This window comes from Lynx canadensis, chromosome F2 (genome assembly GCF_007474595.2).
Source record: "Lynx canadensis isolate LIC74 chromosome F2, mLynCan4.pri.v2, whole genome shotgun sequence".
Classification (NCBI taxonomy): domain Eukaryota; kingdom Metazoa; phylum Chordata; class Mammalia; order Carnivora; family Felidae; genus Lynx; species Lynx canadensis.
Genome location: NC_044320.2, coordinates 16,910,502 through 16,938,487, shown reverse-complemented (window position 1 = coordinate 16,938,487; position 27,986 = coordinate 16,910,502). Strand labels below are relative to the sequence as shown.

General features: G+C 43.9%; 1 protein-coding gene across 4 annotated transcripts; it reads right to left on the bottom strand.

Moving 5' to 3' along the window:
* DERL1 (derlin 1) lies at positions 1 to 27,879 on the bottom strand. 4 transcript variants are annotated; one of them, XM_030303834.1, is made up of 8 exons: positions 27,524 to 27,877; positions 16,960 to 17,071; positions 11,679 to 11,743; positions 10,605 to 10,631; positions 9,692 to 9,787; positions 8,485 to 8,537; positions 6,602 to 6,712; positions 1 to 2,269 (listed from the first exon to the last, which is right to left on the bottom strand). In XM_030303834.1, the coding sequence occupies exons 1-8, from the start codon at positions 27,674 to 27,676 to the stop codon at positions 2,131 to 2,133; spliced, it is 756 nt and encodes a 251-aa protein (XP_030159694.1). In that variant the 5' UTR covers positions 27,677 to 27,877; the 3' UTR covers positions 1 to 2,130. The 4 variants fall into 4 exon arrangements, with proteins under 4 accessions (XP_030159694.1, XP_030159696.1, XP_030159697.1 ...); XM_030303836.1 differs by lacking the exon at positions 27,524 to 27,877 and adding an exon at positions 23,529 to 24,207; XM_030303837.1 differs by lacking the exons at positions 16,960 to 17,071; positions 27,524 to 27,877 and adding an exon at positions 16,473 to 16,497.
* Positions 27,880 to 27,986: the final 107 nt, after the last annotated feature.

Here is a 27,986-nt window from a genome sequence, read left to right as displayed (position 1 = left end):
TCAAGTTGTACATTTTAATTTACAATTTTTACCAATAAAAAGAATTAGTTACAAAAGGGGAAGTTCTCTATACAAAATAAGGATTTTTTTTCCCCCACTCATAAAGAGAATCCACTGTATGTCCTGCCTGGCCAAATCAAATCTCAACTAGCTTGCTTAGCTGAATTATTCCAAAAAGATAGGTAATCCAGACAAGATTCATAAAATCATCAGCTCCTTACACGTGTTTAAGAAGAATTTAATGAACATTCTGCCTTGAACGAAGGTATTCTAAAGAATACTTGTAACCTTTACCGAAACGACTGCTCTCAGGCAGCTGAATTGCTAAGAGAGCATATACAAGGGCCTCGAGCTCACTCGTCATGAGAATCTTCTTACGCTTACAATGAGTTTCCACTCCTGTACAATGAGGGCACATGTGACATAACAGGAATAATGGCTTTTAAAGTTTACAAGTAAATTTTATTGTGGCCACAGGTCAACAGCACAAACACACGACAGTTAAGGTTCAGAGTCTCTCTGCCTCCTTTATCGTGTAAATTAAATAAGGAGAGGTACACACAAATTTTATTAAAATCAAGCTGCTTTCAGGTCCCCACTTCCTAGTGTCACACACGTCACTGTTTTAAGGGTGGGGCAAAGCACGGTCACACTGGTAGAGCACAGTGTTTCCTGAGAAGAAACCAATCAAAATGTTCAAAGCCAAACCACTCAACACTGCTCCTAGGCCTAGCAGTCTGCTTTCAGAATAAAAACAGAAAATAAGAAACTGTGAAACACCATAGCCTTCAAAAAACTTTATTGGGGGATAAGCCTAGCTCTGATGGAAAAAGCCCCTACGGGGGAAAAAAAAAAAAAGTTGTGGGTATTTAAGCTGGTCTGATGTACATTCATGACTTCTACATTCATGGCTCAAAATAAAGACCCTCAAACACAAGTGATTCTAAAGCCATTACAACCCAAAATTATGTGATTCACTTAGATGTGCTTATATTAGCTCTTATAATATGACCTATGTACAGAGGAACTGTGTCCTCACCATTAACTGAAGCATGTGGCCATTCAAGGTGGCGAGAGAGGCAAAAAAAAAAAAAAAAAAAAAAAAAAAAGACAATTTAAATAGGGTATAAGGTTCTCACTCCACACTATTCAATAAACATATATCCAGAATGAGAATGAAATGGAACCGATGCCCAGGTGCCTCTCAAAGAGAGCGACTCCCCGGGGCACGTGTGATTTGGAATTTCCTAGCACAACACACCCCACTACTCCGGGGACACGCAAAGCCAGCATGCCCTACATGAGATGCAAAGGGACTATCCCTCGCACAGTTTGCACCTAGGCCCCGTGCAAGACACAGCTCCACTGAAGTTGTGATCCCCTCGCTTAAGGAAGAAAACGCCTAGCAACAACCTATGCCTCATTAACACCAATCTGTGTCCTCACGGCCTAGCGGTGCTGTTTTTTTTTAATAAAAAACATCTGTAGCAGTGGCAAATGGTCACAACCGACATCGGGTCCCAGCAATTCAAAAGAGAAAGCTCTCCAACCGCTGGTCCAGTCTTTTCCCCTATTGTTATAGTTCTGCCACCAAGGGGAGAAAATGGTGGACAAGTTCTTTGAGCCCAAGCCTTGGCAAAAGTCAATAAATAAGAGAGCTTGTCAAAGGCAGAACCATCTCAGGGGCAACCTCCCCCAGCTGCAAACGTGGGGGTTGGAAAAAGAAGGAGGGAGGCAGGTGTGCAAGAAAGAGGTAAGAGTCCCTTTGCCCAGGGTTTAGTGACCCAACCCCAGATTCCCAGTTTGGTGCCAGCAGACCAGGACCTGCCAAAACCCGTTATTGAGACAGAAAAGGAAGAGAAGACACCAAAAAAGAGAGTCAGTTCTGAAATTTGCACAGTTGATATTTGTTCTTCGTAGCAGTAAGGACTTGAATGAGAATCACGAAACTCGAGGAACACTTATATTTTTCTTCAGGTCTTAAAAAATTGTGTCTTGTACTGAAAGACTACATTCAGTGTGGGTCAGGTCCAACAGCGTTTGCTAGAACTCGGTGGTTAAGCACGCCCAGCACTGGGAGGAGACTTCATCTGAGCAGAGTGGCTGGTGGGCAGGCCAGAGGCCGCTCCTTCACTGGTCTCCAAGCCGAAAGCCCTGTCCCCAGTTGTGTCTCCCACCTCCGCCATTCTGATCAGCAGCCCGCCTCATGCTGGCGGGGGGCACACCGAATCCTGACACCCCTCCTCTCCTGCTGGGCAGCCAGCGGTACCTGGAGCGGGGGTAGGGGGGAAACAAAGGAGAGAAGACGAGATGATCACTTCCGCACGGTGATCTGACCATTCAGCACGTCTCCCTTTCCTGCATCCCCATGGCATCTGTCACACTGAATTATATTAGTCTGGCCAATGGAAGACAATGTCTTACTTAACTCTGCCTTTTCAGCACTTAGCTCGATGCCCGGACCACAGACTGTGCTCACTTTTCGGATTTCTTAAATTTACTACGTCTCCAGCCAAATTCACACTCTAAAAAAAATCGTTTTCTGATTACAAAAGCAATTCATACGGAACAGTATAGAAACAAAAATATTACTCCCACAAGCCCAACGACCAGAAAGAACCACCTATACATAGCATTTTGATGGACCTAAATATGGATCAACCTGGATCAAAGGAGGTAACAGAAATTCACTTGCAAAGGACCAATCTGCAGCCTGCACGTTGAGGCCCACACGGCACCTCCGCCCACACCTGGGCCCCACGGCCGTCAAGGGGGACTGGAGATGCCCACTTTGTCTTGGAATCTGGGGTGTTTTTTAATTTTTGCATTTATTCATTTTTGAGAGACAGAGAGAGATAGAGTGAGAGAGAGAGAGCACACACGCACAAGTGGGGGAGGGGCAGAGAGAGAGGGAGACACAGAATCCGAAGCAGGCTCCAGGCTCTGAACTGTCAGCACAGAGCCCGCCGCGGGGCTCGAACTCACAAACCACAAGATCATGACCCGAGCCGAAGTCAGACGTTTAACCGCTTAACCGACTGAGCCACCCAGGCGCCCCTGGGGTGTTTTTTAAATGTTCCTTCCTAATCTGTCTTCTGACAGCCTTCTTTCCATCTCAAAGATGGTAGGAAAGCTGAAGTCCAAAAAGCTTACCTGACTTCCCACCTTACAGATTAATGACCTAAGAGTCCCAGAGCAGCTAAGAAAACTTAAACCCAGGTCTGTGTTCTCCATAGTCTTTCCCTTCCTTGTCTATTAGTAAACTGAGAACGTGTTTTGTTGTTGTTGTTGTTGTTGTTGTTTAATGTTTATTTATTTTGAGAGAGAGTTAAAGATCAAGTGGGATAGGAGTAGACACAGAATCCCAAGGAGGCTCTGCGTTGTCAGCACAGAGCCCAATGCAGGGCTCGAGCTCACAAACCACGAGATCACGACCTGAGCAGAAATCAAGAGTCGGATGCTTAACCGCCTGAGTCACCCAGGCGCCCCAAGAATGTGTTTAAACCTATTCCACTTAGATCCTAGTGTTTAAAATTTTGTGAGAAGGCAGAGGCCGTCATCTGACAGCCCTGTTCAAAACCCTCACGGCACCAAGAGCAGACCGTGAGTGGTAACATGTCCACAGCAAAAAGCTTGCACAGCACGTCCGTATCATAGAACGTTTTGCTTCCACCAGGTGCTGCATAAATTCACCTCGTCTTTACCACAACCCTATGAGCCAGGCACTACTATTACCCCATCTTGTAAATGAGAAAACCAAGGCAAGACTAAATAAAACCCTTCTAAAAAGCGAGTGTCCAGATTCCAACCCAGGCAGCCTGGTTCCAGAGTGTGTGCCTGTACCACTTACTGGACTACAGGCTTTGTGCTACAGACGGGACACACGGGGTGCGATTTAGGTGACCGCAGTTAGGGACTGGAGTCCTCATTTGTTCACATCATCCCTGACGCCTCTGTATTCCTGCCGAAACCAGACAACGAACCCCTTTCACACAGAAAAATAACTACGTGCAGAAGACAATCTACTTTTCGAAATGCAATGCAGAACAGTGATAGATCTTAGAATTCTACAACTCCCCATCTTCCCTTTTAAACAAATACGGCTTTGTTTTCAAGTCAAAACGTCTGTCCAACTCCTGACTTCTCCACATCCACGATGTTCTGGTACAATAATATTCCTCCAAAGTGTATAATGAAACAGAACACTTAAAAAGGGCTGCCTTGCTTTGCTTCTCACTGTAAGACAATATGGGAGCCATCGCCACTGCTTAGACGGATAGTGAAATTAAATGCAAGTAATTAGTACAAAAAGACACCCAATTATACATAATCAACAAAAATTTATGGTAATTTCAAAGCAGTTAGTGCTTTTGCAAGGAGCTGCATTTTGTCATCTGATCTGTATGCAAAATTTAACAGAAGGGCTTTTCCACCAACAGAGAGCGCTCAAATGGAAGGCAGGCTTTGGCATGCCACTGATTTTTGCCACTAGAATCTCACATGCTTTGTTGCCTACAACTGAGAACTATCTCCAAGCCGTGAAGTCAGAACACGGCCCCTGAAAGTAAGAGAACTGTTGGCCGCCCACCAAATGACCAAGTTGTGTTTTAATCAATTCATCCGCCATCTGACTTGATAAACCTAGACCAAAAATCCAAACCCGCTGCTATCGTGTCCTTTGATAATCAGAAAGCAGATTGGTCATTTGTTTTTTTAGCCTGAAGGCAACTCAAGGCTCAGAAGACAAACAAGTTTCCTTTCATGCTCTTTAAAAAAAAAAGCATACAACAAAAGTGTACTTCTCTGTATATAATACGTCACAAAAGAAGGCTTTTAAAACCCTACCCCTAAATTACAAAGGGGGAGCAGGGTGAAGGGGCCTCAAGTTTTACTGCTCACTGACCCCTTGGAAGAATGATGAATCACAAAACATTAAAATGAGCAAGATGAGAAAGGGTTTTCCTTCTTTAAAGCTTTTAAATGCAAGCTATTATTGCATATCCCAGACTGGAGATTAGGTGTGATTGTCGGGCAGGCTGTGACACCCAGATGGTGATTTCACTGGTCCCTTCTTCAACAGCCTTTTGCCTCACTGACAGAATGGTCCCACTCCTGACATGCTTAAGTGTGTCAGCATCTCTTCTGGCTCGTGAAATCCCCCCTAGGGACAAGGCTAAGAGCTTGTATTTACCGAACACCCACTACTGTGCAGCCAATAGCCTGCCTTACCACCCGCAGCCCGACAAGACCCGGCTTCCCCCCCAGCGTATAGGCTTGCAAGTTGAAGCTCGGAGGTTTTATTAAGCAACTTCCCCAATTATCAAAACTGATGAATGAGGGGAACGGGATTCCAACCCAAGTCTGTCTCAAAACCAAAGCTGTGCCCTCAGCTTCCTCACCTGAGTAAACCCTAGGAGCGGCAGAGAAAGAACCAGCACACATTCCCATGGTGCCTACACTCTACAAACCTCAAGTTTCTCACTTTCACTTTGAAAAGTTCCAGAAATTTTCCATTCTATAATATCTGATAGAAAAAATGTTTGGGGCGCCTGGCTGGCTCACTTGAAGAGCATGCAACTCTTGATCTCAGGGTTCAACATGCCCTATGTTAGGTGTGGTGATTACAAGGGAAGGAGGGAGGGAGGGAGGAAGGAAGGGACGGATGGGGACCGTTCAAGGCGATAAGGAGGAAGAGCGGAACAGGAAGCGTAAGCAAATGAAGGAAAGAAAGGAAGGAGGAAGGAAAAGGAAGGAGACAGGGAACGGAAGCAGAAGGAAGGACGGAAGGAGATGGAAGGAAGGAAGGAAGCCTTCCGGCTCCTTCCTCCTTCCGAAGTCCTTCATTCCGCGCGTCCTTCCGGCCGGGGAAAGGAAGGAAGGAGAATGGAAGGAAGAGAAGGAAGGAAGGAAGGAAGGAGAAAGGAAGGAAGGAAAATGGAAGGAAGAGAAGGAAGGAAGGAAGGAAGGAAGGAAGGAAGGAAGGAAGGAAGGAGAAAGAAAGGAAGGAAGGAAGGAAGGAAGGAAGGAAGGAAGAGAAGGAAGGAAGGAAGGAAGGAGAAAGGAAGAAAGGAAGGAGGAAGGAAGGAAGGAGAATGGAAGGAAGAGAAGGAAGGAAGGAAGGAGAATGGAAGGAAGGAAGGAAGGAAGGAAGGAAGGAAGGAAGGAAGTTAGTTAGTTAGTTTGAAACTGCCAACCAGTGAGGTAGCTTTATCCCCCTACCTCTTCTCTGGCCAAATCTTGTGTAAAATTGATGCTCTCAGAGCATATACTGTTGTCCTGTTACTGTGCCCAGCCCCCTGGCACACTGTGGGCCGCGCTGGAGCTGCACATGGGGCCACACCTGTTCAGCAGAGCTAGAATGTTCCCTGTGATGCCTGACTGGAGTCAGCAGCAGCCCCTAGCTAGAAGGGCTCCAAGGAGAAGACAAGGCTGTGGCTTTGATCCCTGACTTCCTGTGACTGTGGGACCAGGACAAGTCTGCTGGTTCACATTTCTCCATCAGCCGCAGAGGTAAATCCGACCCCTCGTGGAGTTTGATTAGGATGCCTAAGACACGGGTGGTGAAATAAATGACTGTGACATGAGAGAGAAAAATACTTACAGAAACTGAGGTGTAGACAGGAAATTCCTTCCTCCCAAGTCCATCGGGTATCTGAACATTAGGAAGAAATAAAGATGTCCGACAAGATTTCCAATTAGCTCATTGATCACCCTGTAAACAAAGAGGCAAATTAGTTTCAAGACATTCAAGCAGTGAAGTGAGATGTGGCCGGTTTTAACTAACAGCAAGGGAAAACAGCCTTCTTGGCGGCCCATTTCTGGTCCCGGGCAGCCCGTGGTGGCTCTACAGGGAGCCCTTTCGTGGTCTGCGTGGCAAATGCATTCTGAGGGGAAGGGGAACCAGTCCTGCTGGGGTCTGTGCTCTCCAAGGGCAGCTGCCCTCCGACATCTCTTTCAAGCCCCGTCTCATCCTCAAAATCTTGTTTATGCTACTTCCTTGCCTCCAGAGTTGCAAGCTGCAAAGCTTCTGAATGCTTCAGCCATAAGTACTATATTTGCAAACCATGGGCAAATGGGAAGGCCAGCGAGAGAGAAGCGTGGGGAAGGTGGGGGGACGGTGCAGGCCTGTTCGCACATTCCTGGAGCCACCGCACTTGCCCCTCGCCTCCTGTGTCCTTGAATGTAAGACATCACAAAGATCACTTTGCGTGGCTGACCTTGTAATCCTAAAACACACACTGCCTTCGGTTTTTCCTGGCTTACGTACAGGCCCTCGAAGGTTCTATAGATCCACTCCTACTATCAAATACCCTGAGTTGTCCTCTGCGGCCACATGATTCCTGTCAGGGACAAATCAACATCTGCAGCCACTCCTGGGCTCTGCCCTTGGCAGCTTCAGCACGCTCAGAACTTGCTAGGTTCTAAACAGCGTCGGTCTGCTTAATTCACTCATTTCTGTCAATACGCTGCAGACATCAGGACCACACAGAGCGGGTATGTCAGACATATTAAGAACAAGGACCCTCAAAATCTGTTAAAAATGGAAAATACTTTGTAGTATAAGTGGGAGTTCACAGAACAGTTGCATCTTGAGATCTTCCTTTTAAAATTCTGACTGGATACATTGAAGGTTTTCCTCTCAGTTCGAATTCCAGGCTGGAAATTTGACCCTATTTGGCTATAATTTCTGTACTATCAAACCGCTTGCAAAACTACTTCCCATCTGAGAATCTGCATTTTGATGACTGGTGAGCAGTTTTCAAGGCATTCTGGAAATGCCTCAAGAATAAAAAACATAGTAATTTCACGCATAGTTCTTAGAGGAGTCAGCCTAGACACAAAGTAGTTTCTGGTTTGCTCAATCTGGACAGTGAATCCAGAAATATTTTTCAAAAGCACATACATGGAAGTATACTGTGCCTAACGATGAGCTAACAAAATAACAATCGTTCAGTGCTAAATGTGCTTAAAGTCCCACGATGTAATCAATTACATCAAAATGAAATTACAGTGGACCCTTGAACAACACAGATTTGAACTGCGTGGGTCCACTTGTATGTGGGTTTTTTCATGTATACAGTACAGTTCTGTAAATGTATGTTCTCTTCTTATGATTTTCTGAATAACATTTTCTTTTCCCTAACTTACTTTATTGTAAGAATACAGTATATGATACATATAATACGTTACAACCTAAAACATGCATTAATCGACCGCTTATGCTAGCAGCAAGGCTTTGGTCAACAGGAGACTAGGAACAGTCAACTTTTGGGGGAGTTAAAAAATATACACAGATTTCCAACTATGCAGGAGGTTGATACTCCTAATCCCCGTTGTTCAAGGTCAACTGTATTTCATAAGTCTGAGGTTCCAATGCGTCGACGCTGAACTTCTTTAAAGTTTCAGAAAGACTAGAGAAGACAAAGAATAATGGAAGTCTTTTAAGGATTTGTTTCCAATTAAATAAATCGAGTATTTACTTACGAGCCTCCGATGATATAGTTGAATCCAAGGATCACCCAAGGTAAATAACAGGCCTAGGAAAACGTAAACACAAACATGAATAACCACCCCTAAGAAGGACGCAGGTGCCAGGGGGCTGGAACGGGTAAGGATATACTGGTAAGAGCTTTATATAAATCCTATGGAAAGTCACCCCCAAAATTTCTCAGACCAATCCATCAGTACTGTAACTTAAAACTTCCAATCTAAAATTCGTATATTAGTAACTGGAGGGACAGAGTACTATGCCCATGGATCAGATACAATACCTGCCCTGCTGAATGAATACTAACAAACAACTTCACAAAGGAGCTGGGTGTCCTATGGACACTCATGAAAACATGACCCATAATAGAACCACATTAAGACTCCAACTAGCAAACTGTTGCCAATGAACTAAAAACATCCCACCTTTTTAGGTTCTTCTCTTACATACTTCACAAAATTACTTGGGATTTTTATCTCATTATACACGGATACCCTGAACTAATACTCTCCCAAATGAGAAAGCTCCCCAGTTGAATTCAACATCCGAGCCTCTGTCCAGATTCAACACATCATACCAAGAGCTAAGGGAGCTACAAGGAACTTCACAAACTAGTAAAGAAAGGGTTCTACATAAATAACTTGAAGGCAGAATGTGGTAAATATTCTGGAACATAAAGTACTGGAGAGCCCCAAGGCAAGACTAATTCCAGGCAGGAAACCCAGGAGTATGTTCAGTCCCAACTCAAATGAAGAACAGGTAGGATTTACAAGAGGAAGAAAATCAAAGATGTTACGGGTGGAAAAGTGTGAGAGAAGGAACTAACGGGAAGTGTCTGGGGAGAAAAACAAATCTGTTTTAGCTGAAGTGTAAAATACATTAACAGGGAATGATAACAGACTTTAAAAGGAAATGCTCCCCATGAGTATCTTTCCTTCCCTCTATCATACACGCAGACACAAGACTGTTCAGTGACACATGCCTAAGGGGCCAAGAAGTAACAGTCAGCAAAGGAAGGATTCCAGGTGGGCTAAAGAAACGCAGGGCACTGACCAGGGGACTGAGCAGGGGAGGGGGGCTTGCCTATGGTATGTTGCTCTGCAGTGACCTCTTCTGGACGAGTCAGAAAGTGCACCTCTCGGATGAAGAGGGATTTCTGTGGAGACGAACGAAAAGGAAACTTTTCCAACTAGGTCAAAGTACCTTAAATCGTGTTCCAAACCAAAATGATACAATCATGTCTCTGTTCAGCTGGGCCCAGACATAAAGTACGGACATGATCAGAGGAATCATCAGCAACTGCAAAAGAAGTCAACGTGTAAACACAAGGCTCCAGAGGCACTTCAGAGGCTTACCGTGAATCTACCAGGTTGGGTTTTTTTGTTTTTGTTTTTGTTTTTTTTTTAACCTCTCCCCTCCAAACAAATTCTCACATGGCTATTCAAAAACCAAAAATAAATTCAATCATCAGAATTACAAATTGATCCTTTTAGTTAATCAATTATACCAAGCATTCTACAAAATCCTGGAATAAAATCCAACAAAATTATTTGAGATGGATTCAGAAATATCAGGATCAAGCTCGGGTACTTGAGAAAAGGAGGCAGTAGGGACGCCTGGGTGGCTCAGTCGGTTAAGCGTCGGACTTCAGCTCAGGTCATGATCTTACAGTTGGTGAGTTCGAGCCCCCACGTCAGGCTCTGTGCTGACATTTCGGAACCTGAAGCCTCTTCAGATTCTGCGTGTGTGTGTGTGTGTGTGTGTGTGTGTGTGTGTGTGTCTGCCCCTTCCCCGCTTGTGCACTGTCCCTCTGTCTCAAAAATAAACATTAAAAAAAAAAAAAGAAGGCAGTAAAGCTTTACTTACTGTATATTCTCAACTTAATAAGTACATATCCATATAATGCATAGAAAATACTGGAAAACCATCATTCTCAATGCACAAACATAATAAAGAACCCAGAAATGAGCAAGGAAAGTAATGGTTTAGATAATTCATGTAAGACCTTCAAAGAAATTCTAATTCTAGAACTGCAAAATGCAATTTAAGTTTCTCTCAAAGGCCATGAATAAGTAAATCTGAAACATGTAAAAGGGCAGTTTCAAGGGACACTTACCTGCATGTCCATTGCTAAGCCAGTAATCTTGGTTTATAAAGTTAAAGATCAGATACAAACAAAGCAATTCGCACCTAGTATAAGTTCATTTCATTCCTGTGTTCTGAAAGAAAACACTTTTCTTATAGTTCAAACTGTTTAAAACATTCCAGAATCCCAAGTTATCAAATACTCTCCATTATGAATATTCTATTAGACTATAGGATGTCACGGAAATGTGAGAATTTAACTGCTTTGGCCCACGACTCAGTTGGCCCTCTTGCATCCTCTTTGCCTTGCCCTGCATTTTAGCACCTCTTCTCCAGCGGGAAGATGACGATACCTGTGCCCTGAAACAAATAATGATTCTACTCACATTCAGGGCTCCACAGCATGGCTGAGGTCCAAAACAATTTTTTTTTCTTCCCTTAAAGGAGGGGAAAGGGCACCCAAAGTGCCACATGTCCTGGCTCCCGGCCAAGCTTCAATGGCAGCTAAGCCCCAAAGCAATTCTGAGCTCACCAGCTCCGCACAGACTGAGCCATCGTGCCCTTTCTGCTGCTCTCACCATCTGTAAAGGTCCGCAGCTGGAAGGCTGCTGGCAGCGGGGGTTGAAATGCAGCAGAGACATGCTGTGGCCCTTCCCAGAGCCGGCTCCCCCTGGATGGACTGAATGACTATGTAGGCCCCGAAGACGAGAACGGCAACGAAATCAGAAAAGGCTGCTGGCTATAAATTAACTTTCTGATAAGGAGCGCAGATTCCAAAAGCTGTCTCATGGCACGGAATCTCTCTGCTGCAGTCAACGAGCTGTCACACGTGAGAACACAGAGAACTGGGAACAAGAGGGACAGCAATACGATTGAACCAAATGTGGAAAACCCCACCAAGGCAATGGCAAAAGAATGCACCACTCAAGGGCCGTATGATTGACTACGGCTCTCAAAGCGAACTTTAATTATTCTTAATTATGAACTGTAGTAAACAAAGATGCAAATGCTATCATTTGAACTGCTGTACACAATACCATCTACTTTCCCAAACCTGAAAATAAAATGGTTTCTTTCTGGCCCAAAGTCACAGACTAAAGGATACCACGATGCAAATCCAGTTAAAAAGGAGCATGAATAAATAGTCTGCAGGCCTCCCATCGAAAGCTCCTAGAAACAAAAATAAGCCAAATGTCACGGTCCAGAATTTCAGAACAAAGTGATTTCTATGTAGAGAAATGCTTCAAAAAATTCTAGAGAAAGCCAAAATGAGAATATTTTTAAACTTCTCCTCACAAGTAAAAAAAAAAAAAAAAAAAGGAAAATTTTTAAAATACCTAAAGCCATGTCTTCCAATAAAGCCCTGAACTACAGTCAACTGAGTGAGGCTAATCTGTGTTCTCCTAACCGAATTCCAGTAAGTACCATCCTCCAACTACCACAAGTGCTGTAAGACCCGCAGGGAGGGCAGTCGGTTCCACGGCCAGTGAGCCCCCATCCCCTGAAGGCTTCACAACTAGTCGGCCTCTCCTTCCTGGCTCTCCTCGTGGCCCGATGACACATCTGTGATCACTTGTCTCCCTCCTCCCTCTGTGAGACCATAAGCTCTGATACTGGAGGGACCCCATCTGTCTGGCCTGCCACTGTGTCTCCAGCAAGACTATGCTGGGAGAATGTTACTGTTGTTGTTATTATTAGATGCACACACACACACACACACACTCACACACTCTCACTTAGTCTGACACTGGGCTTTCTTGAGAAGATTCAGTCTCCTTCTTCTGGCTTACATTCTAGCAAGGGAAAACAATGCTGGCGGAGGGGAAGAGTGAGGGCACGGCCAAACCTTCCCATAGACTCTGACTCTTCACCTTCAGACCACATCCGGGAGGTAGAAGGGAAAGACCTATACCCCCTTTTTACCGACGAGGAAATAAAGTTACATGACCTGGATCACATGGCTTCTTAGAAGCAGGGTGAAATGTAATTACTAGTCCAGTGCCCTTGTCACCACACCAAACGCCAGGCTCCGTCTTATTCCTGGACCGAACAATCAACACTGGCCCTGCTCTCCCTTCTAAGGGTGAGCCCTCATGCCTTCAGGTGGGAGACCAGAAGAGAGGCAGAGACCACACACAAATGACTGTAAGGTCATTCTAGCTCAAACAGCTACCTTCCCTCCCCTCCACACCCCCTCATAATCGCATGATATGTAGTCAGTTAAAAAACAAAATTCTCTGTCTCTCTCTGTCTCAAAAATAAATAAAAACATTAAAAAAAAATTTTTTTAAAGGAGGGGGGGCTCCTGAGTGGCTCAGTCGGTTAAGCATCCGACTTCAGTTCAGGTCATGATCTCACAGTTCGTGAGTCCGAGCCCTGCGTCAGGCTCTGTGCTGACAGCTCAGGGCCTGGAGCCTGCCTTAGATTCCGTGTCTCCCTCTCTCTCTGCCCCTCCCCTGCTCGTGCTCTGTCTCTCTCTGTCTCAAAAATAAATAAAAACATTAAAAAAAGTTTTGTTTTTTTTTTTAATCCTAACAAGTCTCCAAAAGACAGGGAAAAAATTCTATCTAAAAGAAAAAAAGTTTCCAGCAAAAGTCTCTCCTTCTTTCCCTAATTTCTCCCCTGGTGTCTCAAAGGCACGCTTTAGCCACAGTGTTAAGGAAGCTCAATGATGGGGATCCCTATGATGAATCAAAGCTAATTTCTGAATTTTAGTAAAATTTGCTTTTCTTTTTTTCTTTTTTAAGTAGGCTCCACGTCCAGTGTGGAGCTTGAACCCGTGATCCCAAGACCAAGAGTCGCATGCTCTACCAACTGAGCCAGCCAGGTGCTCCTGTTGACTTTGTGATTCGGAAGCATTCTTCGGATTGAATACTTAAGCTATTGTAATCACATAAATTACAATACTATATTATTTGGCAAGTGTGCAACTGGGAATTTATAAAGTTAGTGGTCTCAAACTGCAGTCTTCCAGTTCAAATCAGAAACCTTATAAGTAAGCCAACACTGCTGTATATTTCATTGACTCAGGTAGGAAAATATGCAGGTGGCAAACACATTGTCAGGCTGTTACCGTGAGGCTGTATGGCAGAGGGAAGACTGGAATCAATGAATCAGGGCTCCAGTCCCAGACATGTTATCTCAAATAGCTTTGTGACCTTTGGGACATGTCACCACCTCTCCAGACCATTGTTTTCTCGTTGTGCAATCTTATTTTAAATGGGCAGGTCTCAAAAGTTCCTCTCAACATGAGGGTTCAGAACCGCATTATTCATAACAGTGAAAAACGAATACAAGTCAAATGTCCATCAACTGATGAGTGGAAAAACACGGGGCACGTGGGTGGCTCCGTGGGTTAAGCATCCTACTCTTGGTTTCGGCTCAGGTCATGATCTCAGTTTTGTGAGTTCAAGCCCCACGTCAGACTCTGCACTGACAGCACAGTGATTCTCTCTCTGCTTCTCCCTGACTCGCACTATCTCTCAAAACAAATAAACTTAAAAAAAAAAAATGGAAAAATAACCATATAAGGGAATCTCATTTGGCAATAAAAAGGAATGAGGTACTAACACATGCACATGGAAGAATCTGGAAAACACTAAGTGAAAGAAGCCAGTTACAAAAGATCACCTATTGTATGATGCTGCCTATAAGAAATGTAGAGAATGGGCAAATCTAAAAAGGCAGAAAGTAGATCAGTGGTTGCCTAAAAGCTTAAGGGGACGACCAGGTTGAATGGAAATGGGGAATGGCCGTTAATGGGCACAGGGTTTCTTCTTGTGGTGACGACATATTCTCAAGTTAATTATAGTGATGATTGCACAAATCTATGAATACCCACTAAATTGTACACTTTAAATGGGTGGAACTGTATAGTATTTGAATTATATATCAATAAAATTTTAAATAGTACCTCTCAGCTCTAGAATTTCAAAATGCTCTGTGACTGGATAGTAAGGAATGGGGGAAGCTTAAAAGAATTAAAGCAAATAAAAGAGATCAATGGGCTAATAATCCTACAGATTGATCTTCAGTGTTATTCAGGTATTATAAATTAGTTATATTACCTGACTAGATAGGAGGGGTGGGTAAGTGGGTTCCAGGGCCTCAAGTAATGGAGAGAAAACAACTTACAAATAAAATACGGTCGTGGCATTATTGCAATTTAGGCTTCATAACGGCATTAGGATTATTTTTAAGTCCTTGAATTTCAGAGATAAATATTAGAAAATTTACAGATGAAATGATATCATGTCTGGTATCATTTGTTTCAAATAATCAGGGGTGGGAGGACAGACATGAATAGAGATCAAATAAGATCAGCTAGGAGATAACAGTTCAAGGTGAGGAGCAGTTACAAAGGGGTTCTTGCAGGCAGGTGGACACATACTACAACACGGGTCAGACTTGAGAACATTCTAAGTGAAAGAAGCCTGTCACAGAAGGACTCATAAAGTGTCCCAAATAGGCAAATCCGTATGCACAGAAAGTAGCTCAGTGCTGGCCAGGAGCTTAGAGAAAGGGGGGGATGGGAGATAGAGAGTAACTGCTTTGGGTTTCGGGGGCAATGAAGATGTACTGAATTAGACAGTGGTTGGTAGTGGCTGAGTAACGAGACCAGAGCCACAGAACTGTACACTTTAAAATGGCTAAAACAGGGGCGCCTGGGGGGGCTCAGTGGGTTAAGCATCTGGCTTCGGCTCAGGTCATGATCCCACCGTTCATGAGTTCGAGCCCCCCCGTCAGGCTCTGCGCCAACAGCTCAGAGCCTGGAGCCTGCTTCTGATTCTGTGTCTCCCTCTCTCTCTGTCCCTCCCCCACTCGTGCTCTCTCTCGTAGACAATGAACAAATGCTTAAAAAAAATTTTTTTGTAACGGTTAAAACAGTCACTTTTACGTTCTGTGAATTTCATCTCAACAAAAAGGAAAACAAAGGTTCATTAACCTTTCTCACTACTTTTGTGTACATTTGAGGTTTTTCTGTAACAAAATTTTGAAAAACTAGTCAGGGATCATCCACACTTAGAATTTCCTACTGATATAAAATAATACTACTCCAATAGCTCAATCCTCAATGAAATTACACCAGGGGGTAGAATGCTACAGCATTACTAGCAAGTTCAACTGGGACAGGGGAGAATAAAAATCACATATGCTGGGGGCTTTAGGTCCAAGCCCCCTGCTGTGGTCGCGAGACTGTGGGTCAGTTTCACCTCCGCCAAGCCACTTTCCTTCCCTGAATCTCCTCTTTTTCCTCTGTAAAACTAAGGGGATGGGCTAGGTCTCTTCCGGTGGTAAGAGTCGATGACCTGACACTTAATGTAGTGATTTGTTTTTAAAAAGCACCTTGTGCAAATGCCAATTTAAGGAAAACACATTTGACACCAATGCCCATCCTTCTACTTCCCTAGAGTTATGAGACTGATTCTCAATTCTCAAACTGACTTAGATTTAAGGGTGGTTCAGAATTCTCTACCCTGAGCTAACAGCCAGCAGGTTTATAAGGTCTCTGGAGTCAGCCAACCTTTTCAAAATCATTTAGGCTTAATAAAACTTTGTTCACATTTTGACCCAGCAGCATCAATTTACTGCTCTCAGGATAAGCAACTCAGAACAGCACACGAGGTATTGTACAAAGGAAATAACAATACTGAGAAACTTTTAAGAAAAGATTTTTGTAAAAAACCAAACAAAAAAACTTACCCATAACACCATATTGGCAGTCCTATCTAATAAACTACCATATTATTAAATCCCAGTTATATATTTCAAAAGTGAGTAATTCAATCACAGAGAATAACTTAAGGCTTTCATAGCATGAAGAAGTGTTTTTCAACCCCAGTCTGGGAGATATATACACTTCAGCCCAGTTGACATTTAAGGACAAGGACTGGGGCACCTGGGTCACTCAGTCAGTTAAATGTCCGACTCTTGATCTCAGCTCAGGTCTTGATCTCAGAGTTGTGAGTTCAAGCCCCACAGTGGGCTCCAAACGGAGTGTGAAGTCAACTTAAAAAATAAATAAAATAAAGGACAAATGAGTACCATGTGACAGAAACGGGTGAGAAGTCAAATTTAAGTGAGAGGCACACAAGTCAGCCACTAAGGACAAGGTAGGGACAAGATGTATTAAGCTCTGGTCTTTCATTTTTTTTCACCTATAAAATGGTGACACTGTTACTTATGCTTCATGATGATGTCGTGAGGATTAAAAATCAAATAAACTAAGCGCCTAGTACAGTCCTGGCACAGTTACTACTGAGCACTGACTATCATTATGCCATTTCCTTACAAGCTAACTGCCCTCAGAATTCTTCCAGTAAGTAACTGGTAAATTAGAACTGGTGAATTAGAAACAAATCTTAAGACAACTATGGACAACATACCTGTTTCAAGACGCGTAGAATACTGATATAAGAAATATAAATTGACCAAATAAAGAAATCCAGTTCCTGGACCCACAGGGAAATAAAAGGTGGCAGTGATTGGCCTCCAAATCTGTCCAGATCAAAACAGACACAGTGGTTAGTTTCTCCAAGCCTGGTTAATTTTTTTTTTTTTTAACTCAACAAAATTCACCCTTGCAAAACATTCTCCTCTGTGATGAAAGCAACCAAAGGGATACCACCAATATAATTCAAGAACACTGAAGAAAAGCTCTCATCAGCTACCATCATACCAATCTGCAAAGCGATGGAATAAAATCATGTAATATAAGCAATAAATATTCCTAATCAAGTTGAAAAAAATCAATACTAAGGAAATATATGGTTAGTCTTTACTGGGAGAAGGGCCATAGTGAAGCCTGTCAAAAATGAATTATAAAGACAGGCTCCAACAGCACAGTAATATCTCCTTGTGGGAGAAAGAAGGGGTGACAAACCTTACCAAAAAATGTCATTTTCAAAAGGTAGAAGTAAAATAGAAATGTTTTTATTCAAATCACTGTGCTATTTAGGCAATATGGATATATGAATTTACAACTGTCCCATCCCCTCAACACACACACACACACACACACACACACACACACACTTACCAAAAAGTCTACAATGAGAAGGAAGTCTTCGCCTGACCTTCATCTCCTGATTCCCTTTCCATCAACAACAATCAGTTTCTTGTATTTCTTTCAATAACATTATGTGTTACTACTGTTCATTCTTTTTCATCCTACCTTGTATTGCATGGTTCCATGCCTTGTTTAAGTCCCTTGACAAAATATTTTTATTGGCTGTAAAGTATTCCTTTTATGTGAAGGTCCAAAATTTGTTTAAACCGTTACAAGGCCACGGTTGAATATTCTCGAATATCCTCTTTATACACTTACATATAGGATCAAATCCTGTGAGTTAATCTGCTAATTAACAGACTTCTGCATTTAATTTTGGTAGACATTGCCAAATGCCTACAAAAATGTTTAACCAACTCCTATACTTACTCCTAAAATGTACATTAATGCCCGTCTTCTCTCCACGCCGTCACCATTTAGTGTGTATTTACGAACTGTTTTTAAAACTTTAGCACTTCCTTTCTTCATTTTCCTGCCAGATTTGCATTTCTTTATATATTATGGAAATTCCCCTTTCTCATTGTTGCAAATATTTTCTGGCCATTCATCTATGCTTTTACGGTATGCTTGCCATATTTTGACATGTAAAAGTGTAATTTAAGGTAGGCAAATGTATCCGTTGGGTGTACTTGGATGCTCATGTAGCTCACAAGCTACGTCTCCACTTAAGAGTATCAAAATGTTCACAGTCCTACCGTGGCACATTCATGTTCGTGGCACGTTCATGTTCGTCTCAGGAGTAAGGAAGATAACCTACTTATTTTTCTAGGTGCTCACTCAGCTTTCCCAATCCCATTTACAGAGTAACCCATACTTTCTCCATTCATTTGAAACGCTACTTTCTTTCTTGTTTTTTTTTAAATATTTTTTAATGTTTATTTTTGAGAGAGAGACAGAGTGCGAGCCAGGCAGGGGTAGAGAGAGAGGGAGACACAGAATCCGAAGCAGGCTCCAGGCTCGGAGCTGTCAGCACAGAGCCTGACATGGGGCTCGAAATCGTGAACCACGAGATTATGACCTTAAGCTGAAGTCAGACACTTAACCAATCGAGCCACCCAGGTGTTCCGAAAAGCTATTTTCATTATCTATTTATTTCCTTTTATATTAAAATCTATTATTATATTAAAATGCTATCCTGTTTGGAACTGAATTCCCCTATCAATATCAAGCTATTTTAATGTCTAGTTTTATAATATGTAACAATATCTGGTAAAGTGATATGATTTAAATAATCCCCCTCCTGTTTTTCTTCCACATTTGTCATGTTTTTCTCTGCTGGTCTCAACATTTCATTTTCTCAAAAGAACTAGAATCAGCATCTTTATTATATCAATGTGATAACCATTCCCAGCCAGGAAGAAGTCTTTCACAGCTTTTAGAAGTTTTCTATTGAGCTATGCTTTCTAGCTCTAATACCAAACCACCAAAGCCGAATTACCTTACTGTTTGTAGTATTAACTGGATTACTTTCTTGTTTGTAATAGATTTGAAAACTGAGCCTCTTGGGCTTTCAAAGTATACAACTCTATCTGTAAATAAAATTTTGTATCTCATTCCATTCTGGTCTAATTCACTGGCTAGTACCCCCCAAACAACCTTAAATAATAATAGTGGTTGAAGTAGACGACCTTCCCAGTCCTTCGGAAATGCCAGCATAATGCTGGCTTTTGCCTGGAGAGCTGTGCGTCTCGCTTGGCAAGCATGTAAGACCCCCCCCCCCCCAGCATCCAGATGTTCTCGGTAGTGGGTCATGTGAAGAAGCAAAGAGTGAGCACGAGGGAGGGGTGGTCTGGTCTTGGGAAAACGACTAAAGTCCGAGAGAACTACAAGAGCACTGAACAGGTACTGCTGACAGTGTGGGTGTGGCTGGAATGGGGGACACTGGCGGTGGCGCCTGGCCGGACACAGAGCTGCCACGTTACATCCTCCGAGTACAGGAATGTAGCCCTCAAGGCTCCGTTCCCTGCGGAAGAAAACGCGCTTTATAAAAACACCCAGAAGAGTGACTTTGCAAGAACCCTCTATTAAACCAGTAAAACAAAGTAAGTTAAAACTCATGTGGATTTATTTACAACTTTTAACATAGACACATCATTTAACAGAAAAGATTTGAGGACTGTGAGTGAGTTCTCACCAGAAGTGATTTGAGAACACCAAGATGTTAAGTGTTTGGGCTTACAAGCTATCACTTCCGGGCCTCAATTTCCATCTGTAAAAGGGGAATGATAGACTAATACTTGCCCTATTCTGATGGGTGGTTTAAAAAAAAAAAAGTGTGCTATTCTGCTCATTTACATGCACTGACTCAGGGGGCGGATTTTACAGATGAAGAACAGAAATGAGAAAAGGTTAAATAATAGCTAGCAGGTGGGGGAGGTAGAATTTTATCCCAGACAGCTTGACTCCAGAGTTTATGACACAAAACCCCTGTTTTTACAATGTCTCTCACAAGTGGCATCATTACTATGAGCTATAATTACAACTAGTAAAAATTTTAAGTCCTCCTATACTTGTATAATCCTGATTCTCCCTGCTTACGAAAAGCACTGGGGGCAAAGACCAGAAGCAAGCTAGCCCTGGCCTTGGCTCTTAAGTAGCCGCAGGGCCTTGGAAAAGTCTAGACCTCTGAGTGTATATCTTCATCTACCCGGTGATGTCTGTCCTATGACTCTGCCCTCCTTAGCTCACAGATTTTATAAAACGTTGGAATTAAGAAAACGGATTACAAAGGTGCTTTGAAAAAAAAAATTGTACGTGTAGGTGTATGATGATTACAATCTCTTAGAAGACACACACTGACATAGTTTTTACAAATTCCCATTTTAAGCTACCTCCATATCCCTGCAAATTACTCAGGACCTGATTTTGGAAAAGAAACCCTGTTTTTTTCCGACTACATTTTCCCCTAACGCTGACGCCACCATGCTATTTTTAGCCCCTGTGTGCACCTGTGCTTTGGAAATCAGTGTCTGTCAAAATATCTCACTTCTTTTCCCCGTTCATTAAGCTTACCCTTGAGTTATACTTGGCTCTCATTGATCTAAGAGACTTGATATTATTTTTGTATTACTTTAAAATGATAATTTGAAAACACCAGGAGAGAACTTATCTCTTCAGAAAAACACAATGTAATGTCTTTCTGGAATCCCCAATGAAGGGGCCCAGCTAAATTCCCTCCTTTCCTCTGACACGCAAATAGTTAGAATAAGAAAATGGATTTTCAGGGCTGGGAGTGCAGACATGCTTTCCGCCCTGGGGAGCCTGCCCCCACCCCACAATGGGGAGCCAGGTGCAGCACCGAGGGCACAGGACCGGCAGGCAGAGGGGAGGGGAGGGGAGCAGCTCATTTTATCCCCACAGCCTCCCAAGGTAGGAACCATCATCACCCCCAGCTTTTTCTTGAGGAAAGCTGGGCCCTCATGAGAGTTTAGGTGATCTGCACAGAGTCCCTCACTTAGAAGGAGGCCCACATCTGCACTGGCATCTAAGGCCTCTGAAAAGGGGTAAGACATCGTTCTTTACTTACTAGTCCCACAGCTTCTGCTGAGAGAGTGGGTGGCAGCCAGCCTTGAACTAAAATTCTCCCAAACAATCTGCTGCTGAAATAATGACAAACGCCACCCAGAGTCTAAAGTGGGGGGAGTTTTAAAGTACCAAAAACAGACTTTTTTTTTTCTGAAACGGTACAAATTGATTGCTTTGGAAGTAAGAAACTCTACACAGGTCACCAAACAAGAAAGCAGAGGAGCATCCATGTGCCAAATGCTGATGTTAGCAAAGTGTGGCTTTTTCTTTTCTTTTTTTTTTGACATCCTAGGTAGGCAAGAAAAACGAATGAAAAATGAAAGGCACCGAGGCTCAACTGTGGACTGTAAAAGAGCTATTGGAAGCCATCTATCCTACCCCTGGGTATGTACTCAACAGAAACGCATACCTGTGTTCACCAAGACATGTACCAGAATGTTCACAGCACTATTCATTACAGCCAAAACCAGACACTATCCAAAAGACCCATCATCAGCAGAATGGGGTAAAGAGATGGTGATCTAGTCACACGATGGACCAATATGAGGAGGAACAATCTATACCCATGAGCAACAGTACTAGTGACTCAAGTGCACTGTTAAAAAGAGACCAGACACAATAGAATACATACCGTAAGATTTCATTCATAGAAAGTAAACTAATTGGCAAACGCAATCTATGATACTAAAAGGTAAGATAGTAGTTACCCTTGGAGGGGGCAGTTACCAGAAGGGAGCTACAGGAAGGTTTACTGGTATGTTCTGCTTCTTGATCTGGGTGCTGGTTATACACAGGTATTCAGTTTTTAAAAATTCAACAACTTGTAAATGTATAAAGCGGACTGAAGTGGACAGGACTGCTAAGGAAAGACATTAAAGCTACACATACCAAAACACTAGCCACTAAAGTTCTAATCCAAACCTTGAGGCTACTTCCATGCTCAGCCTAGAGACCAAGTTCATCTCCCTTCTGGTTATGCAATGTATAGGTTTCTCTTCCCCAGTGTGCTTTTTTTTTTTTAAGTTTATTTATTTTGAGAGAAAGAGAGAGAGTGAACAAATGTGAGCGGGGGAGGGGCAAAGAGAGGGAGAGAGAGAATCCCAAGCAAGCTCCCTGCTGCCAGCACAGAGCCCAGGGCAGGGCCCAATCTCACAAACCGTGAGATCATGACCTGAGCCAAAATCAAGAGTCGACACTTAACCAACTGAGCCACCCAGGTGCCCCTTCCCCGATACACTCTTAATTCAATCTGCTAGGGTTGCTATCATCGGGTTAAAGGTAAATGACATAAAGCAAAACCTTGGCAAATACAAGCACAAGGCCCAAATCACAGATTTGGCGGGTGCCATTTCTTCTGATTCCTGAAAACAAATGAGGGAAATTGAGAGTTCATCTCTTCCCACTTGAAGTCAGGATGCTTTTAAGGGGGCAAAATACAGTATGATCATCCAGCAGTCACATTTCAATTTCAGTTACAAATTAAAATTAGAATCTTGGGGCCCCTGGATGGCTCAGTCGGTTAAGTGTCCGACTTCAGCTCAGGTCATGATCTCACGGTTTGTGAGTTTGAGCCCCGCATTGGGCTCTGTGCTGACAGCTCAGAGTCTGGAGCCTGCTTTGGACTCTAGGTCTCCCTCCCTCTCTACCCCTACCCCTCCCACTCACACTCTGTCTCTGTCTCTCTCTCTCTCTCAAAAATAAATAAACACTAAAAGAATTTTTTTACTAAAAAATAAAAAAAATTAGACTCTTACTGCCCAGAGAGAAAAGGCAGTAATGGAAGGAATTACTATTCACTAGAAAATAATAAAAAATATTCACTATTTTTGCATAGCTTATTACCAGACTATATACTGGGAACTTTACATTTTGCTATGAATTTTACATGACAGAGGCATGGAATAGATAACATACTTCTTCAATTTGAAGATACTCATTTTTGTGTTTCTAAAATTAGTACGTGGCTTACAATCCAATACATTCATTTAATGGAATTTCTACTCTCCCTCCCCTCCAAAAAGTTGTATTAAATTGATGGTGCATCTTATAATCTATGGAGTTAGATCAGAGTTCATACGGTATTAAATGACCCCCACTTTTAGGTAACGAAACTGAGGCTCAGAAAGAGTACTAAGTAACTTGCCTGAGGGCATATAATATAATGAGTACGGGGCTGAGCCAGGTCTTGGGGAACCATGACTCAACTCCTTGAAATCCCCTGGTCTTTCTATTTTAAGAGAAAGTAGATAACTGACTTGGAAGAAATCACCCTCAAAAATGTCTGCTGAACACTTAACTGTGTGTTTTGGTAGATACGATGTGAAGGAGTTGACAGAGGCAGCTCAAAACTATCTGACTCACCAAAGTAGAAACCGGAACTGGAGATGATTACAAACTGGAATGATACTGGTCTCAGGATGCCCGTGGGAGCTGAATGAGGTGGCGTGGAAGTACAACAGAGATGCAAGGAGGTGCGGTGCCTCTGTCCAGAGAAATAGACAGCCCTGGGAGACACGAGCTCAGAAAGCACGAGGGCTGCAGGACTAGGTCATCAAGGACCAGCAGGAAGACATTTATTTCATCATTATGAAGTAGCTATCTGATCAATGCGTGTTGAACGTGAGGGACTAGGAACTTTGGATAACGGCACAGTGAGTCTTAACATCCCATCCAAACTAAGAAAAATAACACTTTAAACTCTGCAGTTCCAAACCAACAAGCTAGTCAGATGAAGCCTAAAGATAAGGAGGAAAAGGGACTTTCATCTCTTCCAACATGAATCCGCAATTCTAAATCAATCATCCCCAATTTTTTTTAAGCTGTTCAAGGCTCAGCTTCGAAGGAAAAGATGAGCCTCCAGCAGAAAGCACACCGTATGCTGTTTGTCACACACCCGACCTCTCAGATGCAGGTTTTCTTTCAGCTGCTTCATTTGCAAATGAGTTCCTCTAGGTGGGTCTGAAAGCTAAATTTGTCCAGAATGGGCACGAGCCAGAGTAGCAGAGAGAAGGTCTAGATACTGGCCTTTTCCCATCTGGACAACCAGCGCACTGTCCTGCCCCCCACTGCTTCTCCCAGCTCTCAGGACGATGAAACAATGTAAGGAAGATGGGAAAAGCACGGGAGGGGGGACACGAATGATGACTCTTCTAATCAAGGCACATCTGTCAGCATTCACCTGCAGTCTATTAGAAAGGCTTTCTTATTTTACCAGTCTGACAACACAAGTGAGCAAGATTTTGCAAGGAGGGTCAAAGAGCCAGTTTCGACCAGATCCTTCTCACAAAATGACTTACAACCACCGCTCCTCCCGCACACATATTACCCAGCATGCCGCCCACCAGGCACAAAGTGCACAACAGCCACTAGGTCACAAATAATAACCAGAGCTGGCAGCAGGCCCACATCATTTTCTAATCTCCAACTGCCTGCTTAACTTCTGCACTCAGATGCCTAAGAAACATCTCTAGACGTAACATGGCCAACACAGAAACTCTTCATCCACACCCTCCCCTGGCCCCCAAACCTGCAACATCCTAGACATTTCCCACTTGGTAAAGGACTCCACCATCCACTGTGGAAACAGCGGCATCTTTGAGTCCTGCTTCCTTCGGCTACTCCCCTGCCACATTCATTCAGCAGCAACCTTGTCCACGCTACTCCAAAATCTACCTACTTCTACCTCTGCAGTCACCCTGACCCAAAACATCATCTCTCTTGCCTTCTAACTGGATTTCTCTCTCTCCCCCATCCCGGGTGCTAAGTCCGTCCCACAGAGCGGTCAAGCAATCTTGCCAGTTCTCTGTTCAAAATGCTCCAAAGCCTTCCTGGTGTCTTCAAAATAAAGGTCAGAGGCACCTGGATGGCTTAGTCAGTTGAGCGTCTGACTCTGGCTCAGGTCATGATCTCACAGTTTGTGAGTTCAAGCCCCACAAGGGGCTAGCTGCTGTCAGCCTGTCAGCACAGGGCCCGCTTCGGATCTTGCTCTCCTCTCTCTGCCCCTCACCCATTCACATGCTCTCTCTCTCTCCCAAAAAATAGATAAAACATTAAAAAAAATTCTTTAGTAAATAAATAAAGTTCAAAGCACAAAGTCCTGTACAACCCAAGCCCAGCCCACCTTTCCATCCGTGCTTTTTCGTACTCACCCCTGGTTATCTCTGTCTGCATCTGCCAATCCTCATCCCTACAGCTGACTTGTAACCACCTATCCGGTCTTCCTTCCGTTTCTGGGGCCTGCCTCCCAGCCTTCCTCTTGCTAACCCTTGTTCTTAGAAGGCTGTCCCCAGAGCCGGATCTTCCCAAAGCTGGCGCCTCGGCATTCGGATTTCAGTTCAGGCATCTTCTCCGAAGCCTTTCTGGAACACTCTATCCAATGTTATATGCCTTAAGTCACCCTCGATCATATGCCTCTCTCTTATTTTCTTCATGGGAGCTGGGACTTTCTGTCCTATTCACTATTGTAGCTCCAGTGCCCAGCACTGGCAAGTGCCAACTATTTCCATGCATTCAACCAACATGAAAGCACCTGCTATGTGCCAGGCCCTATTCTAGGTAACAAAGACGGTGGTAAACAAGTCAGGGATCTGGTTCTCGTGGCGCCTTCTTTTCTGAAGGGAAGCTGACTAACCAATGCCAACAGGTGATATGTAGCAAGTAAAATTAAGCATAAAGGAGATGGAGTGAAGGAGGGGTATTAATTCATGAAGGGCAATCCATAACACCTTGCCAATAAGGTGGCACCGGGAAGAGACTTGAAGAAGGTAAGGAGGTAAATCAAGGTTATCGTCCTCAAACAGAGAAACAACACATGCTAGCAACCTGAGGAGAGGGCGTCAGCTGCTGAGGGAAGAGCAAGGATTCCACTGCGGAGCCTAAGGTGCAAGGTGGACAGGAGCAGCAGTTAAGGCCAGAGTGGCAGTAGGGGGCTTTGCAGGCCACTAGAAGGACTTGCATTTTATACATCTATTTGAGAAGACACGGAAGGTTCAGGATAGAGGACAGACAGGCTTGATTTATATTTCAAAAGGATCACTCCAGCTGTCTACAGAAAAGACGGAAAGGACCTGAGCTGGAATGATAATGGCTTGCAATGGAGAATGAAAAGGGACCTGTTACTCTGGACGTATGTCTAAAGTAGAGCAAACTAGTAGCTGGCAAATTATGGGATGTGGGAGAAAGACAAGTCGACGATGACTCCATAACTGGTAGCTTGAGCTCCTGCAATAATGAAATTGCTCTTTACTTCTAGGGCAAAGGAAAAGGGTAACCAGTTTGGGACATGTTAAATGTGAGATGCCTATTAGTCATCCGAGTGGTAATTTCAAACAGACAGTTGGATATCAGGAGACAGATCTGGACTGAAAATATGTATATTTGTATTTGAGAGTCCTCAGTTTATAGAAAGTATTTAAACTCATGAAGCTAAATGAGATCTCCTATAGCTGGGGACCGGTAGAGAAAAGGGCCTATAACTGATCCCTGGGGCACATCACAACATTTAAAGGTCAGGATGATGAGGAACAAGCAGCAGAGACTAAGAAACAGTAAATTGGGGGGAGACAAGGCAGGTTATCCACATGCCAATTAATGTGCTCAAATTAATGTCAAATCTTAGTACCTGACCTGCCACTGAGTAAAGATCTAAATCACAGAATCCAGTGAATAAAGATCATCTCCGGGAAACTAATATTCCCTTGCCAGAAATACCCTGGAAAGTTTCCTTCATGCTTAAATAGCAAGGCCTTCTATTTTGGGAACAATTTCCTCTTTACTCGTCCCTTCATACATTTTACTACTACATGTCACATACTAGGTCGGGGCTAGGTGGAACGCAGATAAACAAACCCACTCTTTGCATCTGACCACCAACCATTCCCGCAAAGAAAAAAAAAAAAAAAAGCCTCTATTAACATAAGAAATACTCGGCTGAATGTTGAGTAAATCGACATCCTCATGGCACCCACGTGAGTGGCAGAGGAAGGTCAGAGGGCACCTGCTCCGGGTAGAACCAGGGTGCTAATCACCGGCGTCCAAAAGGTGGACGATCACAGAATTACCTTCCCACTGGCTCCTTCTCTGAATGCAGAGGGCAGGGAGCATAATCTTAATAGAAGAGCAAAATCAGTCCCTTCCCAATGGGCCAAAGCCACTTCTCCAACCATACGTGCCCTAGCTCCAGACCCTTTTAGCCTCCACCCCGCCCCCAAACCACAGGACCTCGCCCTAAACCGCCGGAGCCGTCGCACTACAAATCCCACCAGGCACCGCGCGCCCACGACATGCCGGTCTACGCTCCGCCACCGCCGGGCCTCCTGGGACCTGTAGTCTCCACGCCCCTCCGCGCTGGTCAGTACCTGGAAGCGATAGAGGAAGGCTTCAGGCCAGAGGAAGAAGTAGGCCGGGCTGATGAGACCGAGTTTGCCGACCAAGGGCACCGCGACAGTGGCGGCGAACCAGTAGCGAGTGATGGCCGGGATGCTTCTGAACCAGTCCCCGATGTCCGACATCTTCACCTTTTAGGTGGCCAGGATGCGCACAGCCGCCGACTCCCAGTCCCTGGCCCCTCACGACACGGCCCGTTCAGCGAGTGGAAGGTGTCGAGGCGGAAGCCGCCCAAGCCGCCGATAAGAAGGCGGAGATCGGCGGACGTGGCGCCACCGAATTCGGACGAGCGAGGGAGCGTTCGGCGGCGAAACTTCCCCTTCCGGCGGCCGCGGAAGACGTTGACCAGAAGTCCCGCCGCTTAAAGGGCAAGTACCGATTTTACCACAGGGCCGCGGCTCCGCGGTACGGGGGAAGGACGGTACGGGGCGGGGC

Coding starts and splice junctions, on each gene's coding strand:
- DERL1 (XM_030303834.1), bottom strand. CDS start 27,676: ATGTCGGACATCGGGGACTGGTTCAGAAGCATCCCGGCCATCACTCGC. Junction 8,538..9,691: donor GGTTTGGAACACGATTTAAG/GTACTTTGACCT, acceptor ACGTTTTCCTAG/GCCTGTTATTTACCTTGGGT. Junction 2,270..6,601: donor CTGTCTACACCTCAGTTTCT/GTAAGTATTTTT, acceptor CCCCCGCTCCAG/GTACCGCTGGCTGCCCAGCA.